Source organism: Podarcis raffonei, chromosome 7 (genome assembly GCF_027172205.1).
Source record: "Podarcis raffonei isolate rPodRaf1 chromosome 7, rPodRaf1.pri, whole genome shotgun sequence".
NCBI classification, from domain to species: Eukaryota; Metazoa; Chordata; class Lepidosauria; order Squamata; family Lacertidae; genus Podarcis; species Podarcis raffonei.
In genome coordinates, this window is record NC_070608.1 from 30,075,657 (window position 1) to 30,090,666 (window position 15,010).

The 15,010-nt window shown below is 44.5% G+C and overlaps 1 protein-coding gene across 1 annotated transcript in view; it reads left to right on the forward strand.

Annotated features, from left to right (window-relative positions):
• The first annotated feature begins 235 nt into the window (after positions 1 to 235).
• Positions 236 to 15,010, forward strand: part of TPD52 (tumor protein D52) — a 35,582-nt gene continuing 20,807 nt past the window's right edge. The window contains 2 exon segments of the mRNA XM_053395788.1: positions 236 to 407; positions 410 to 557. Coding sequence (XP_053251763.1) covers positions 312 to 407; positions 410 to 557 — 244 coding nt within the window. The 5' untranslated portion in view covers positions 236 to 311.

Consider the following 15,010-nt stretch of genomic DNA (forward strand, 5'->3'; position numbering starts at 1 on the left):
CCGTGTCTCAGCAAATGAGTTTTCTGGGCTGAACCCTGTTAGGGACAAACCCCACTTGGCACAGGAGTATGTCTGTCCACACACACGTGTGTGCTCTGTCTCCCTCACATACACATAGAGCCCCGCACCGTCACTCTTGCACACCCCTTAGAGAGGCACCCCCTGAAAGGAAACGCAGCCAGTCCCCGCCCCCGCCCACACACCTGCCGCGCACCTTTCCGCCGCGCGGGCCAGGCGGGGCGAGAGCCGCTGGTCAGGTGGCTCCGGCTGCTTGCCTGGCTGACGTGGACGCCAACAGGAACCCGCCCTATATGAGACGCGGGCGGGCGCGCCGAGTGCGGCGGAGCGAGGAGCCGAGCGCCTGCAAGGGTGGAGGAGGTCGGACGGGGCGGGCGGCGACGAGCCGGCTGCTCTGCTGCTGCTGCGCGTCCCCTCGACGTTTCCCCTCCTCCTCCCCGCTTGCTCCCTCTTGGCACGCCCCGAAGAGGAAAACGCGCCCGCGAGAGAGAGCGTCCTGAGGGCGATGGCTGCCGAAATGGACCCCAACAGCGAGCAAGGTAAGGGAAGCGGGAAAGCGAGAGGGCGCTTCCTCCTTCGCGGGGGGTGGGGGCGGGCATTGTTCGGGCCTCGCTCCGGCCGGCTTTTTTCCGTCCCCCCCCCTTTCCCGTTCAACCGCCCCCACCACCCTCGCTAGCAGTTTTTGCGCTTTTCGCGCGCGGGCTCCCCTTTTCTATTCGGAAGGCGCGGCGCTTAACTCCGGGTGGGCGTGGGGGAGAGACGAGCAACTGCTCTTGGCCCTCGCCGTGCGTGCAAAAAGGAAAAGTAGGGGGTGTAAAAGTGCACGTTGTTTTTTGGGGGGAGGGTGGGCGTGTCGGCCGGGTTGGGGTCCCCCCGCCAAGCCGCCCCCTTCGCAGCTCCGCTGGAGGCCTCCCTCTCTCTCTCCCCGCGGGCCGGCTCCGCCCTTCGCTCTCCTGCCTCGCAGCACGAGCCCGAAGAGAGTCTCTCGGGGAAAAGAGGAGCGAAGAAGGCAGCAGCTCGCCTCGCCTCACGCAGCCCCTCTGGACCTTGGGGCGGGGGGGGGGGGCCGTCGAAACACTCGGCTTCTGCTGAGCGGCCACCCCGTGCATATCTGGCTCGCTTCCTTCGGAGGCTGCTTCTTCTTCCCCCTCCTCCTGCTTGTTGCATCCGGAGGCGGGAACTGGCTGGCTTGGAGATTTCTATGGCTCCGTGAATGCAGCTGTCGAGCAGAGTCTTCCTGCCGGTGCAAGATGGGCTAGGATCTCGGGGGTGGCGCCGTCGTCGTCAGTGTGGCTCTTGGCTATAGAAGGGCGCAGGAAGAGAGAGGCCAGAAGTGGGACTACGGCGACGACCTGTGGCTTTCCATATGTTGTTGGGTCACACCACTCTAGCACCCCTTGATGTTGGCCTTGTTGGCTGGGGCTGATGGGAGTTGTGGGGCACCCCAGATGTTGTTGGCCTGCCTATCTGAACAGCTTGGTTAGAGCGTGGCACTGATAACACCCAAAGTTACAGGTTCGATCCCCGTAAGGGACAACTGCATATTATTGCATTGCAAGGGGTTGGAGTAGATGGTCCTTAGGGTCCCGTCTAACTCTTATGATTCTATGAAATCCCATCAGCCCCAACCAGCATGTCCAATGGTCGGGGCTAGTGTAGCCTCATCTGGAGGGCCCCAGGCCCACTGCCACTGATCTAGGAACAGAGGTACATTTCTTCCAGGAGGCTGCTAGATGCCGAAATGGCATCTTGGAAGACTTGTACCTAACCCTGTATGGGCTGGAAGGGGGTCTCCTTTCTAGGCTTGAGTTGGGTGGTTTGAAAGGGCCTGAGGCAAGTGGTGTGGGGACAAAGCAAAATGTTTCAGAGCAGACACTAGATTCCTTGCCTCTCCCACCTGTCATTTGTCATCTTAGGCATTTGCAAGCCCACCACACACCCTTTCTGTTCTGCACCCTACATTAGGGTACTGAAGCCTTTAAATTTGTCTTGTGTGTGTGTGCAAGTGAAAAAGAAAAGCAGAGAGATATTTTAGAGTATGTACCATTATTCATGTTCGGGTATTACAGTACATTTATTGCACATTTACATTTATTGCTGTTTGAGAACAGAAAGCAACACACCTGTTTGAGAACAGAAAGCAACACAACACCATTTGTCTTTTTGTTTGCTTGTGATCTGCCTGCTTTTCAGACACCCAAGGCTGTGCTCCTTGGATCTGCTGTAACAATGGTAGCCTAGGGTATGTGACTGAGGAAGAGGCAAATGCCTGGGAAAGCCTTTTTGAAGTTTTCCACTTGCTTCAGCTGACTTGAGCAGTTGTTTGTGGGCTATGCTGAAGAAGGCAAAATACTCCTAGCACAGCAGGTGCCAAATGCCTCTGTGTGGCCAGCAGCAGCCACAGATCTTCTGGTGACCATGTGACTTAGCTTGCCCAGGACAAAGCAAGAGATCGCTGATTTCTTCCTGCATCGCAGAGAGGTGGCTAGGGCCTCATTTTGTGTTTGTGCAGGAGAGACAGACTGCCCCACTAAGTTCTCTGGTTTGTTTCAGGTATTGGGATCTTCTGAAAGGAAGTAGTAGTCCGTCACTTTATGGCAGGCATTAGAGCCCCAGAGAGCAAGAAATTATCACTGCTTCAGAGTGTCTTCAAAGCTCAGCATGGGCCGCGGAAACCAAATAATGGCTAACCACCAAGGTCACTGAAATAGTATCATTCAGTGAGACTGCAAAACAACTCTAGTTCAAGGTCTTACAGTCCTCTTTCATGCTTTATATAACTTTATATAACACTCGCAATTTCCTTTTAGATTGTCTGTTACATTTGTGTTTCTTTTCTTTATATTTCATTTTTTTTCAAATGTAAGCTGCTTTATTTTTATATGGGTAGAAATGAATAATGCATTAAAATGGATCAGGATGCAGACCTCCTAATGAAGTTGGTGGCGAAGTGCCCATTTCTAAGGAGCCGGATTGTGATACTTGGTATTTCAATGGGGCTTGCTGAGATTTTAGTTTTATAGCCTATGTGTGAAAGATATTTAGTCAGCAAAGCTGAGCAGTTGAACACCAAGGGTCACATTAAAAGCATCTAATAAGCTGGACTGGTGCAGCTGAGTGGAATGTTTATGCTCGATCCACATTAGCATGAACTAGGAGGGTGCATGGCCTGCGTAGCTGCTAGAGCAGTTACAACATCCCAGATGAAGCTTATGAGGTTATTATAGGTCCCAAATGACAGCTGTTGAAAGTTATTTTGGGTGGTATAGAAAATTCCCAGAATGATGTTTTCCAAATGGAACTATAAATTTTGTTCATTTACAGTCCCTCGTGATAATAATCAATGTTGCTACGTGTTTAAAATTTAGTAGGTCTTAGAGCTGGAAAGCTAAAGTTGCAAAACCAGTGAGATGAGAAACTGCCTACTTGTCTCTTCCATTGTTTTCTCAGTCATTACAATGAACTCCTGAAAACTGGTCCCTAACCTTAAAAAAGAAAAGAAGAAAGTCAATACATTATAACAGGGGTCGACAAGGTTTACCTTGTCTGGGCCAGTTTACTCCAGTGGAGATCCCTCCGCGGGCCGGATTGCGCCCATGAGTGTGCGCACTCGCGATTTCCAGCGTCTGCGCAGACGTGATTTCCGGCTCCGTGGAAGTAAGTCCCTGTGCCTCACTGTGCTGGTTTAGTGCAGTGCACGGGGACTTGCTGAGCGCGTGGCTTGGTTCGGGGGCGGCTCAGGGGGCGGTTAAACGACCCCCATGGGCCGCTTGTTGCCCATGGGCCTTAGGTTGCCTACCCCTGCATTATAATCTGCATAAAGCAGGCCTCCCCATTTGTCCTGGCAGACCATTTTGGGCAAGCCACCTGCCAGTACAATGGACCTCACATTTATGATGTCAGATGTAAAGCAAGTAAAAATCTGGCCTTGCTGAAATGGAGTTTGCAGTCACCACTGATCAGCTGATTGTTGGGTTTTACTAGGCCCCTTGCAAAGCCTTGCAAAGCCAAAACTCCTGCAGGCAAGAGTTCACCTGACATTGTGATATCAGGCAATTAACAGGTGGGTACCTCTGCTCATTTATAAAGCTTGGCTTGTGAGGGCTGGGGAAAATAATTATCTGGCCTGCTGGCCAGATCTGATTCTCCGCCCTAGCCTAAAGTGTCAGATGTAGCTCATAAGCTTTCTACATTGCCTGTTTTAGCTGTGGCACATGACTAGGCCAAATCCTAGGTTGTGGTCTTTTTCACACGTGTAGAGATAACAGCTATGGATGGCATGGCCCTGTGTCACTAGACTATTTGGTTGTCCAAGCAGAGTGCCATTTGCTTGATCTATAAGGCTGAGCAATTTTAGTGTAGGAAACGTAAAATCTCGCCCGTGTACTATAGTCCTGTGTAACTCAAAGTAAACATGCTTAGGATTGCTCTGTATTTATTTTCTCATATGAGATGACCACTATTCGCATAATTTCAAAAGTGGCTGATCTAACAATACATGGAAGTTAACTGTTGTCAAAAGACAGTTTCACATTTAGAGTTTCCCGTTCTTTTACTAAAAGGTCAATAACAGTGGGGAGGCGCAGGGAAGAATTTAGATAGTGACCATGGCACTGGGGAAGCACTGCCAGATGATGTTTACCATTTTCCAGGTGAAAATTGAGCTCCCTTCCCCCACAAGCTATGTGCTCAGTAAGCAAAGTAGACCATTCTCCTACAGATGATGGTTTTCGCCCTGTGGGCAAACAGCTCTGAGGGTCCACATTTAATTGGGGGAAATGGTATGTAGGAAGAAAGAGTTTAACCTCCTTCCCCAGTGCCAAGAATTATTCTGGGCTACTGTTAGTGCTTTAAAGCGCATGCACACACACAGAGAAAATCCTATTTGTGTATCTCTTACATTACATCTTGTTTGGCCCTCATGTGTTCAGTCACATCTGAATTGCCAATATTTACTAGGAACTCTTGATTTTTCATAACATGGGATGTAGCTACTAACAGTTCTAATGGTCAGGTCTAAAGTGGGTATTACTTCGGCTGCTTATCTTCAATTTGTATTGCTGTTTCTGCCAGTTCTGCTATCAAGGGTAGTGTCAATCCGATCCGGGGATATCAGCAGTGCTCCCTCGTCCTTTTGATGCCGTTTCAGCGTTTCTGAAGAGTTCATGCCAGCTGGGCTATTTCTGCTGACTTCTGCAGAGCAGCTGAATTGAGTACAGTTTTCTGTCTGTGGCTGGGATTCAGACAGAACTGACGGCAAGGAAAATAACTTGCAAAATGGCCATGTTCAAGTTATTGGGAAGATTGCACTTAGAAGGCACAAGTGTTGACCCGTGACGTATGGCAGAGAAGTATCCATGGAAGAATTTGGCAGTGGAAAAGTTTACACTTCTAGGAATTTTCCACTACTATATATTTCTGTGGAAAATATTTCATTTTTAAGAAATGCATTTTGTGATAAGCTAGTTAGTACAGTGTGTGGCTGGTATTTTGTTGAATCTAAAATTGTTTAAATGCCCTGGGATTCTTTCAAATGAAAGGTGGTTTAGAAGTGAAATAAACAAATGAAGTTATAAGTAACTTTACTTCAGATAACTAGCACTAGGAAGCACATATATTTATGTGCCCCGGTTCTTGAGGTATGCTAAAATTAGTATGTTAACAGCTCTCAATTCCACTTAAAATATAAGCAATGCAAGGGAAACAACAAGCTGTTGAATTGTATCTTAAAATATCTACAAGTATTTCCAATAAAAATGTCTAAATAAATATTTGAATTTCTTTGAATATAATATTTAAACCAGTGCTTTATTTACATCACACTCTCCAACAGCATGTCAGTTCCCTCTTACTTGCCTTTTCTCTCTACACTTAAAAAGCCTGAAATGTTGTAGTCTTTTCTCATAGGGAGGTTCTAGCTCCATAAACACTTGGCTGGAACTTTTCCAGCTCTGCAGTAACCTTTCTGAGATACCATCTATTTCTAAAATGACATTCATTATGATACTGGCAGTTTTATTTTCAATCCCTTTTCCAGTGATCCCTAAGCTGGAATGTACCTTTTCCACAGCTGCTGCAGGCTAGTTTGCCATGACTCCCAATTCAAACATTATAAAGTTAAAAGTTTTCGTCCCAATGTGCTGATACTTGCTGACATTGGGTCATCTTTGCCATTTTGATGTCAGAGCCCAGTTTGGAGAGTGTCTTTTGGAGTTTCGTGCAATCCTTTGTTTTAACCACCCTGAACAATTTGGCATTAGGAAGCTTGCTCACTTCAGTGATCACCTCTAGCTCTAGATAACTTATGGACAAGTTTTAAAAGTTCAGATTCACTGAACCATTGAGCACCTCACCTCTTACATCCCTACACAGTCAGATGGGTGGCATATCAATAATAAATTGTTGTGAGAATTGTCCATTTGTTTTTCTTCTCCGCCTTCTGCTCTTTACACATCCATAAGAGGACCTGTCCTCTTATCCCATGACTGCTAAGCTTACTCGTGAGTCTTTGATGAGGGGCTTAATAAAAAACTTGTTTGGAAGACTTAGACTGCAATCCTCACCATGCCTACTCAGAAGTAAGACCCATTGAATTCATTGGGGATCATTCCCAGGTAGGTTTGGTTCAGATTGCAGTTTATAGTACACAGGGTTGACTGGATCATCTCTAAATACTTGTTGACTCTCTGAGAACTCTGAAAAGTTAATTAGTGCTGGTTCTTCTGCAAAATTCATTCTTCTTTATCCTTAGTAATTCTGTTTTTAATACCAGTTAAGCTAACTGACCTATAATTTCATGGATCTCTCTTACAGAATTGGTGTTGCAGTGAATACTTTTTAGTCCTTTGCTATAGAAGCTGATCTTTGAAGAACAAAAATGGTCTCTTGACACATCTGATAGTTCAGGCAACGATGTCCTCTGTTGTGAAGAAAGATGCAGATAATTCATTCAGCTTTTCTCCAAACTCCTTTCCCTCTTTTAGCAAACATTTTACTTTTTTGTAGTTGGTAATGCATAAAAAGCTCCCAGTAATACCAATGGGAGGTTTGTGTGTTTTTAAAGCTACTACTATTTGTGACACTGGGGAGAGACTTACTCAGGGCCACAGTAGGGGTTGAATGTTTGAACATCTCTCTCCATATGCTGTGGGTCCAATCTGGATCAAGGCCCTGTGCTTGGTTTCAGTTTTTAAGAATTCTGACACCAATTCAAGTGACACAGTTAAAAGGAATGTGTAGTTAAGCTCTAGAACATTCATGTCTAGAATTAAAAGTATTGTGCACCGTATTATTGCCATTTGGATGGCCACCTGTCATTGCTGCTTTACCTGAGATGCCTGCATTGCAGGGGGTTGGACTAGATGACCCTTGGGGTCCCTTCCACTCTACAGTTCTATGATTCTATCTCAGGGATGACTAATCTGTGACCTTCCAATATGTGTTGGGCTTCAACTCCCATCAGCTTTAGCTGGCATGGCCAATGTTCAGCGTAATTTCTGCCATGCTTTAGAGACATTCTAGAGTTATTCAGCATGCATAAGTAATGACTCTGGGTGTACATGGTCATTCCTGGTGCATCCCCTCTGCTGATGAAAATTGTGCAAAAGTGATAATTTTATATGTACTCTTGGCAAACATGCTGAATGAGCTTCAGTTAGAATGAAGTGTTAAACGTTTCATAACATTGCTGATTCTCTTTCCTAAGGTTTATTATAGTACCTTCAGACAATGTTCCAAAAATATGTTTGAAGTGGGAAGACCAGTGCTAGGGGCCAGCAAAGCCTCTTCAGTATTTTTGGCATAGTGGAAGATAAGATAAACTTTATGTAGGACAAATGAGTGTTTAGACTCCTTTTGACACTTTTAATAGTTTGGAAATACTTTCCCTAACTTTGCCAATATGCATTGAGCAAGTCATCTTTTTTTTTTAGCTTGTGTAACAGCCTGGTCTAAAACTTGCCATTTTGTCTGCATAATTACTTGCTATCCTCTTGCACATCAACACCCACTTGCCACTGGTATTGCGTTTTCCCTTAATTATGCACCGTCATTTGAGGAACAAGGTACCCCCCTCTACAATACCCCGCACATGAGACAGCAGTCCATGAAAACCAGCAGGAACAAGGAAGAGTAAGGAAAAGGCATAGATGCAGATCAGTGCATCGGATTGGTAGACCAAAGTCTCCCTACAAATTATCAGTGCGAGCTATGGGCTTCCTAGAGTATTGACCCTGAATTCCTAGATAAGGATTCCAAATCTGTTCAAAGGGCCATGTGTTAATTTTTTGTATTGGTTGTAGAATCATAGAGTTGGAAGAGACCACAAGGGCCATCGAGTCCAACCCCCTGCCAAGCAGGAAACACCATCAGAGCACTCCTGACATATGGTTCTCAAGCCTCTGCTTAAAGACCTCCAAAGAAGGAGACTCCACCACACTCCTTGGCAGCAAATTCCACTGTCGAACAGCTCTTACTGTCAGGAAGTTCTTCCTAATGTTTAGGTGGAATCTTCTTTCTTGTAGTTTGGATCCATTGCTCCGTGTCCGCTTCTCTGGAGCAGCAGAAAACAACCTTTCTCCCTCTTCTATGTGACATCCTTTTATATATTTGAACATGGCTATCATATCACCCCTTAACCTCCTCTTCTCCAGGCTAAACATGCCCAGCTCCCTTAGCTCTTCCTCATAAGGCATCGTTTCCAGGCCTTTGACCATTTTGGTTGCCCTCCTCTGGACACGTTCCAGTTTGTCAGTGTCCTTCTTGAACTGTGGTGCCCAGAACTGGACACAGTACTCCAGGTGAGGTCTGACCAGAGCAGAATACAGTGGCACTATTACTTCCCTTGATCTAGATGCTATACTCCTATTGATGCAGCCCAGAATTGCATTGGCTTTTTTAGCTGCCGCGTCACACTGTTGGCTCATGTCAAGTTTGTGGTCCACCAAGACTCCTAGATCCTTTTCGCATGTACTGTTCTCAAGCCAGGTGTCACCCATGTTGTATTTGTGCCTCTCATTTTTTTTTGCCCAAGTGCAATACTTTACATTTCTCCCTGTTAAAATTCATCATGTTTGTTTTGGCCCAGTTCTCTAATCTGTCAAGGTCGTTTTGAAGTGTGATCCTGTCCTCTGGGGTGTTAGCCACCCCTCCCAGTTTGGTGTCATCTGCAAATTTGATCAGGATGCCCTTGAGTCCATCATCCAAGTCGTTGATAAAGATGTTGAATAAGACCGGGCCCAAGACAGAACCCTGTGGCACCCCACTAGTCACTCTTCTCCAGGATGAAGAGGAAGATGAAGAGGAACCATTGATGAGCACCCTTTGTACAAAATATTTTTTTTTGGGGGGGATGGCACGATAGGAAAAGGGGACCTACCAACAGGGAATGAACAAATTATTCTCCCATTCCTAGGAATGGGGATATGGGCAGTGCAGGATTTTTGTTTCTGTTTGAGGCCACTGGGGTTTCAGCAAACTATAAAGTTTGGGCAACTACCCATGTTTTCAAGGGAGAAACCAAACTATCGAAACTCTTTGTTTTCCTCTGCTGCTGAGACAGTGTTGTTTTCAGAATACAACAATCTGACTAAGTCAGTACGTAGCTGCTTTCTGGGGCTCATGTATCTTTACATTCTCAACTGATTTTGACAAATGATTTAGCAAAATTGAGCAGAATCCCTCTGAAGAGGGGAGGATGTCTGAAAGCACTTGTGGAAAAAGCAAACAAGACTTGCAGTGCCTGAGCAGCTCTAAAATACGAAATGGGCAGGCCCTGGGCTTAGTTTGTCTTACGTGGCCCGAGGTGTGAGTGCACGTCCACCTACTATTAATTTGAACTGCACATTTCCTTGTATGTGTCCTGGTAATCCTATTGCATTAAAGGCATAGTTTAATCTGGATATAGGTGCCAGAGCAAGCTTTATTTGCAAGTAGGGCTTCCAATATTGATACTTGTATTATAGTAAGAACTTTTGGCATTTTCATGCATCCTAGTGAGGAAAGAGTGCTGTACAGTGGTACCCCGGGTTACGTATCCCTCTGGATATATAATCTTCGGGTTGCGAATGTGGCAAACCCGCAAGTGTATACTTCCAGGTTTTGCAGTGCGCGCATGCGCAGAAGCGATCTGCACACATGCAGAGAAACACTCAATAGTGCCGCACATGCTCACAGAAGGGCGCCTCTGGTTACGGACTTTTTGGGATACGGCCGGGCCTCTGGAACAGATCTCGTCTGTAACCAGAGGTTCCACTGTACTGTATTACAGCCTTTTACAACAAGCCCACAAGAGCTATTGATATGCAGTTTTAGCTGACCACAGAGGAGGGGAAGCGCCCTTCTCCACAGCCAGCATAGAAACACAGACTGCTGACCTCTTTTCAGGCAAGTACCCAAAAAGAGAGTCTTCTATCAAGCAGATTGACACTACTGGTCCATACACTTATCAGCATAGAATTCTGTGCACTATGACGGCCAGGTGAGTTGTTAACCGCGAGTTAAAATGCAAAGCTGCCATACTGTTCTGGGTGCACGAACACCAGTGTGGAGTCATAGTCAGTGTTGGATTATGACCTGGGAGACCAGGGCCCAAACCCCCACTCAGCCAAGAAGCTTTACCAGGTGACCTTGGGCCAGTCAATGTCTGTCAGCCCAACCTTAACAGGGTTTGTTGTGAATATAGAGTAGGGAGGAAGACAACCTTGTACACAACCTTCAACTCCTTGGAGGAAAAGGTGGAGTATAAATCTAATAAATAAATAATAAAATAAAGTGCAGTCACCGAGTACCAAACACATGCTTGCTTTATTAGAACAGCACCTTAAAAGCACAGTAAGTAATTCTAATGCGCCTTATGGTCTAAAGTACATAGGATAGCTAATTTAGCATCAGGGAGTCAAGTCCATGGATCAGTTGGGAATAAACTCTTAATATCTGTAACACAATGCTATTTGCAGCTCCCAATTTCACAGTACCAGCCTTTTGACCTGGTACAGTTAATGCAAACGTGGATTTGCCAAGGCTGTTCTCGTGACAGCTTTCTTTAAGCACACTTTTTTTAAAAGCAGTGTTTACTGACGTAGAAATCAACCTCTTATGTCTAGCTTTAATGTCTTTGCAAAAACCTGAGGACTTTGTGGGCTCTTTCACAACTCTGACAAAAGCCAGCCAATACCAATAATGCTATGTGTAAACTTCCTCTTGTCGCACCTGTTGCTTAATGTCTGTGGGTTGAATTGCAACTACATGGAGATTTCTGGGTGCTAGGGTGGCGATGGATATCTCCATCGAGCCAGGTGACTCACTCTCAGCAAAAGATGCACATCTTCTGCTTCTGCGCCGCCCCACGAATGATGGACTGGACATCTTAGTCCTCCATCATCACATCAAGGAAAGTAAGTGCAGGGCTGAGTACAGGTACATTTTACTGTGTTGCCGTCTTTCCATGGGCTATCTAGATGGAATTCACAGGCCACAATTAAGAAACCTCTGCCTTGGTCGATAGTTAATACTTTTTCCATTTCTCCTCCTTGCCTACTGAAACAAGTGAATTGTTGTAAGATCAAGCAAGGTAGTTGAGACCATAGAATCACAGAATTGTAGTGTCAGGAGGGATCCTGAGGGTCATTTTTAGTCCAATCCCCTGCGAATAGACATTCCGTTGTGGTGACTAACCTAGGTTTCAGGTTCCATTTCATGCCTAGCTTATATGGCTACGTGTTTCTAACACTTTATACAGTATTCTGAAATGAATCGCTTCGTAAAAGTACAGTTCAGAGGAAGTTACTAACTTCAGACTCATGACAGCTGGCGAAACAAAACTAGCTTTTAGTAGTTGTGATTAGTATCTCATGACTGTCTTGCTCGATTTCATGCAACAGCCTTACTGTACGTTAAAATCCATTCTGTTTCAAAATATAAATGGGGCAATCTAGAAAACATAGGCTTTCCTGTCAGAAGGATTTAATTCTAGTGGTCCTGGGCCGGAGTGTATCTCTTGGATCGAGAAATGACATAGTTCATGTGGAAGTGCTTTATCTGAACATGAGTGCATGTGGCTAATTTGTGACACCTTGGTCTTTTCATGGTGCAGAGGAGAGCCACTGTGGTTTAACCATAGAGTGGATTATGACTTTCAGATGGACAGGGTTCGAATCTACACTTGGCCATGGAGCTCACTGAGTGGCCTTGGGTCAGTTACTATCTCTCAGCCTTAACCTACCTCCCATGGTGGTTGTAAGTATAAAATGGGCAGCCGGAGAACCTTGAGCTACTTGGAGGAAAAGGCACTCGGTATTTTATTTATTTATTACATATACAAACAGTTGAATAGTCTTATTGATCTTGGGGTGTTAAAAGCCATACTGAGTCTAGAGAATGAAGAATAACATTAAAGGGCATTATTTCACCTAGTGCAGAAGGTATTCTCCCCGCCCTCCGAAGAAATCCAGGGCCACATTTTCTCAAAGGGATCCATTTGTTTGCTTTTGGAGCAGGGCAAGAGCCACCCCTCTCTGTTTCTCATCTGTCACTAGGGCTGTCAGAAGGCCTTGCTTCCCATTCTGCCCTGCATTCATTACATACAGCGGTGTTTCCATTCTGCTGCAGTTTGTCTCCCACCAGAAACTCAAGTTGTCTCACTGCCTGTTGCGGCAAAATTATTGTCTTTATGTTATCCCATCTTACTCATTTTTGTACAAAGAAAACACAAGTATCATTTGCAGACTGGAGGCAGCTGTTGGCTGCTGTGGGAAGTAGGATCCCCCCCCCAAAAGCTTGTAGAGATAACGCTGCATTAAGTTAAAATTTGTTTTGCCGTATCCATGTCCTTGTAAACTAGCAAATAAAACTAGTGTGGAAAACAAGGGTTGAATAGACACAAGTCTAGAAATCTGAGTAGCTTTGTATATATGTTTGTTTTGGTGCACGATTTTTTGTATGCAGTTTTCCATGTAAATATTCATCCAACCCCCCCCCCAAAGTATACAGACACAACAGAATGCCAGTAGGGGGAGCTCTCTTACTTTATTTATATGGCTGTATGGTATTCTGTATAAAAATGCAGAACGTGTAGAATGCTTACACTCAAGTGTTTTAAGTTTGTAGAAAATTATGTTTGTGCAATTTCTGTGTAAGTGGATGTTTGCTAAAGACATCTTAATAAATATTGGTGATTGTTTATGTGGTCTTGAATAAACAATAGAAACGTCAATATAGGAAGCCATTTGCTGGGTAAAATTGCTTTAAAAGCTTGCATATTTTAGAAAGGCACTAGATTCTTAAGACTAGTTCTAGAGTTCCTCTGGTAGAAGTGAGATGGAAACTTGGCAGCTGTGTTCTTTAATGAGGGGGAAACCATGAACTTTTGTGATATCTGCAGATAAGCTACCTTGCAATTCTTTCTTCCTGAAAAACTAGCTTTCTGGGCAACTTGTGGATACTTCTAAGCTTCTGAACTGAAAGATCAGCCAAGAAAGCTACGAGGTGTGGTTGTGCAACCCTTGTTTGCAATTAAAAAAACCCACTGTCTGATAGCCCCACCCCATGGAACTGGCTTTCGCGTTCAGGTGGACAAATATTTGCACAATTATGCCTAACTTACCTGTGGAAGAGCGTGGGTGGAAGTAGCATCTGCATAGCATGCCATGTTTAGGAGATGGTAGAAGATTTCTCTTTGATTATTGACAAATGGGCCAATTACATGTTCTGCATGCACACATTTAACTGCACCTTGATAGGGCATTTCCTCCCTGATTTTGGCTACCAATGAGATTTTACATATTGAGTCATTTTTACGTTGACCTTCCGTCCCTCAGATAAGAGGGCAATATAAATAACTACCATTACACAGCACTATTTTGTTGTATAGAGACTCCATTTTTGGAAACCGAAACCTTATGCCGTGGGTGAAAACAGGATCCAGTCACTCTAGTCTTACTTGGGAGGGGGAGCAAAGTGAAAGGAGTGTTAACTTGCTCACAGTTGTTCAGAATCTATTAGTGCTTTCCCATGGTAGAACTGCTGCATCACATTATATAGCCCAAAGGTAACTGGTATTTAGCTGCATCTTCCAGTATTCAGGAAATATTGCTTCTTTACAGTTACGCAATGGGCACAAAAGATTTAGGACGCTGGAGTCTTGCAGAAGCTTATAGGCAGCCAAATGGCAGCATACTCCCCACTCCAAACTGGGATCACTTCTCTTTCCAAAACTCAGAAATACAAAATGGATGTACATGCATGTAGCTAACTCTGTATTTGTCTTGCTTAGATTGAGCGGACTAAAGGTGGAAAAGTAGTCTAGGAAATGGGCATTGAGGTTCGGTTTATAATCACCCCAAATTTACAGTGTTATACAGTATTTCTGTACCATTTCATAACCAGGGTTCTTTTTCTGGCTTATAAAAACGTTACTGTGCTGTCTTAAGTACTGTATAAATAAGTATTTAGCCATATATACTGAATTTGTGTAATCTGATATTCTTAAAATGTGCTTTTAAATTGCCAAGTACATACTGTATTCTGTTTTCTGAAATTTCTGTTACGCACCACTTCAAAAAACACCCATTGAAGTTTATAAATTTGTAAATGGATAGATACATTAAAAATAAAACATAAGACAACTGAGAATAAATCACTGAAACAGCTGCAGGCATTCATAAGTTGTACAGGAAAAATCTTCAAACCTTTGAAACGTTTCTCACAACCTTCTATCACTATTTGAAAACAGTGTTGGAAAACATATTAAATTGATTTTGATATCGGAGCTATTGACTTTTTTCCTGGTCTTGAAAGGCTGGTTGTAGTTGCACCCTAAGCAGGTTTTCACGCTTTGTCTTGCTGGATTCTCCATGGTGGATATGCTGCATCCTTCTGCACATCCTTGGAACTGAAGTGGACAGAGATCACCTTGGCAGTTGTGCAGTTCCAAAATTTAGAGGGAAGGATAGGTGATTGTTTATTGCTTGGGAGTTCCTCAGCTTGTGCCATGACC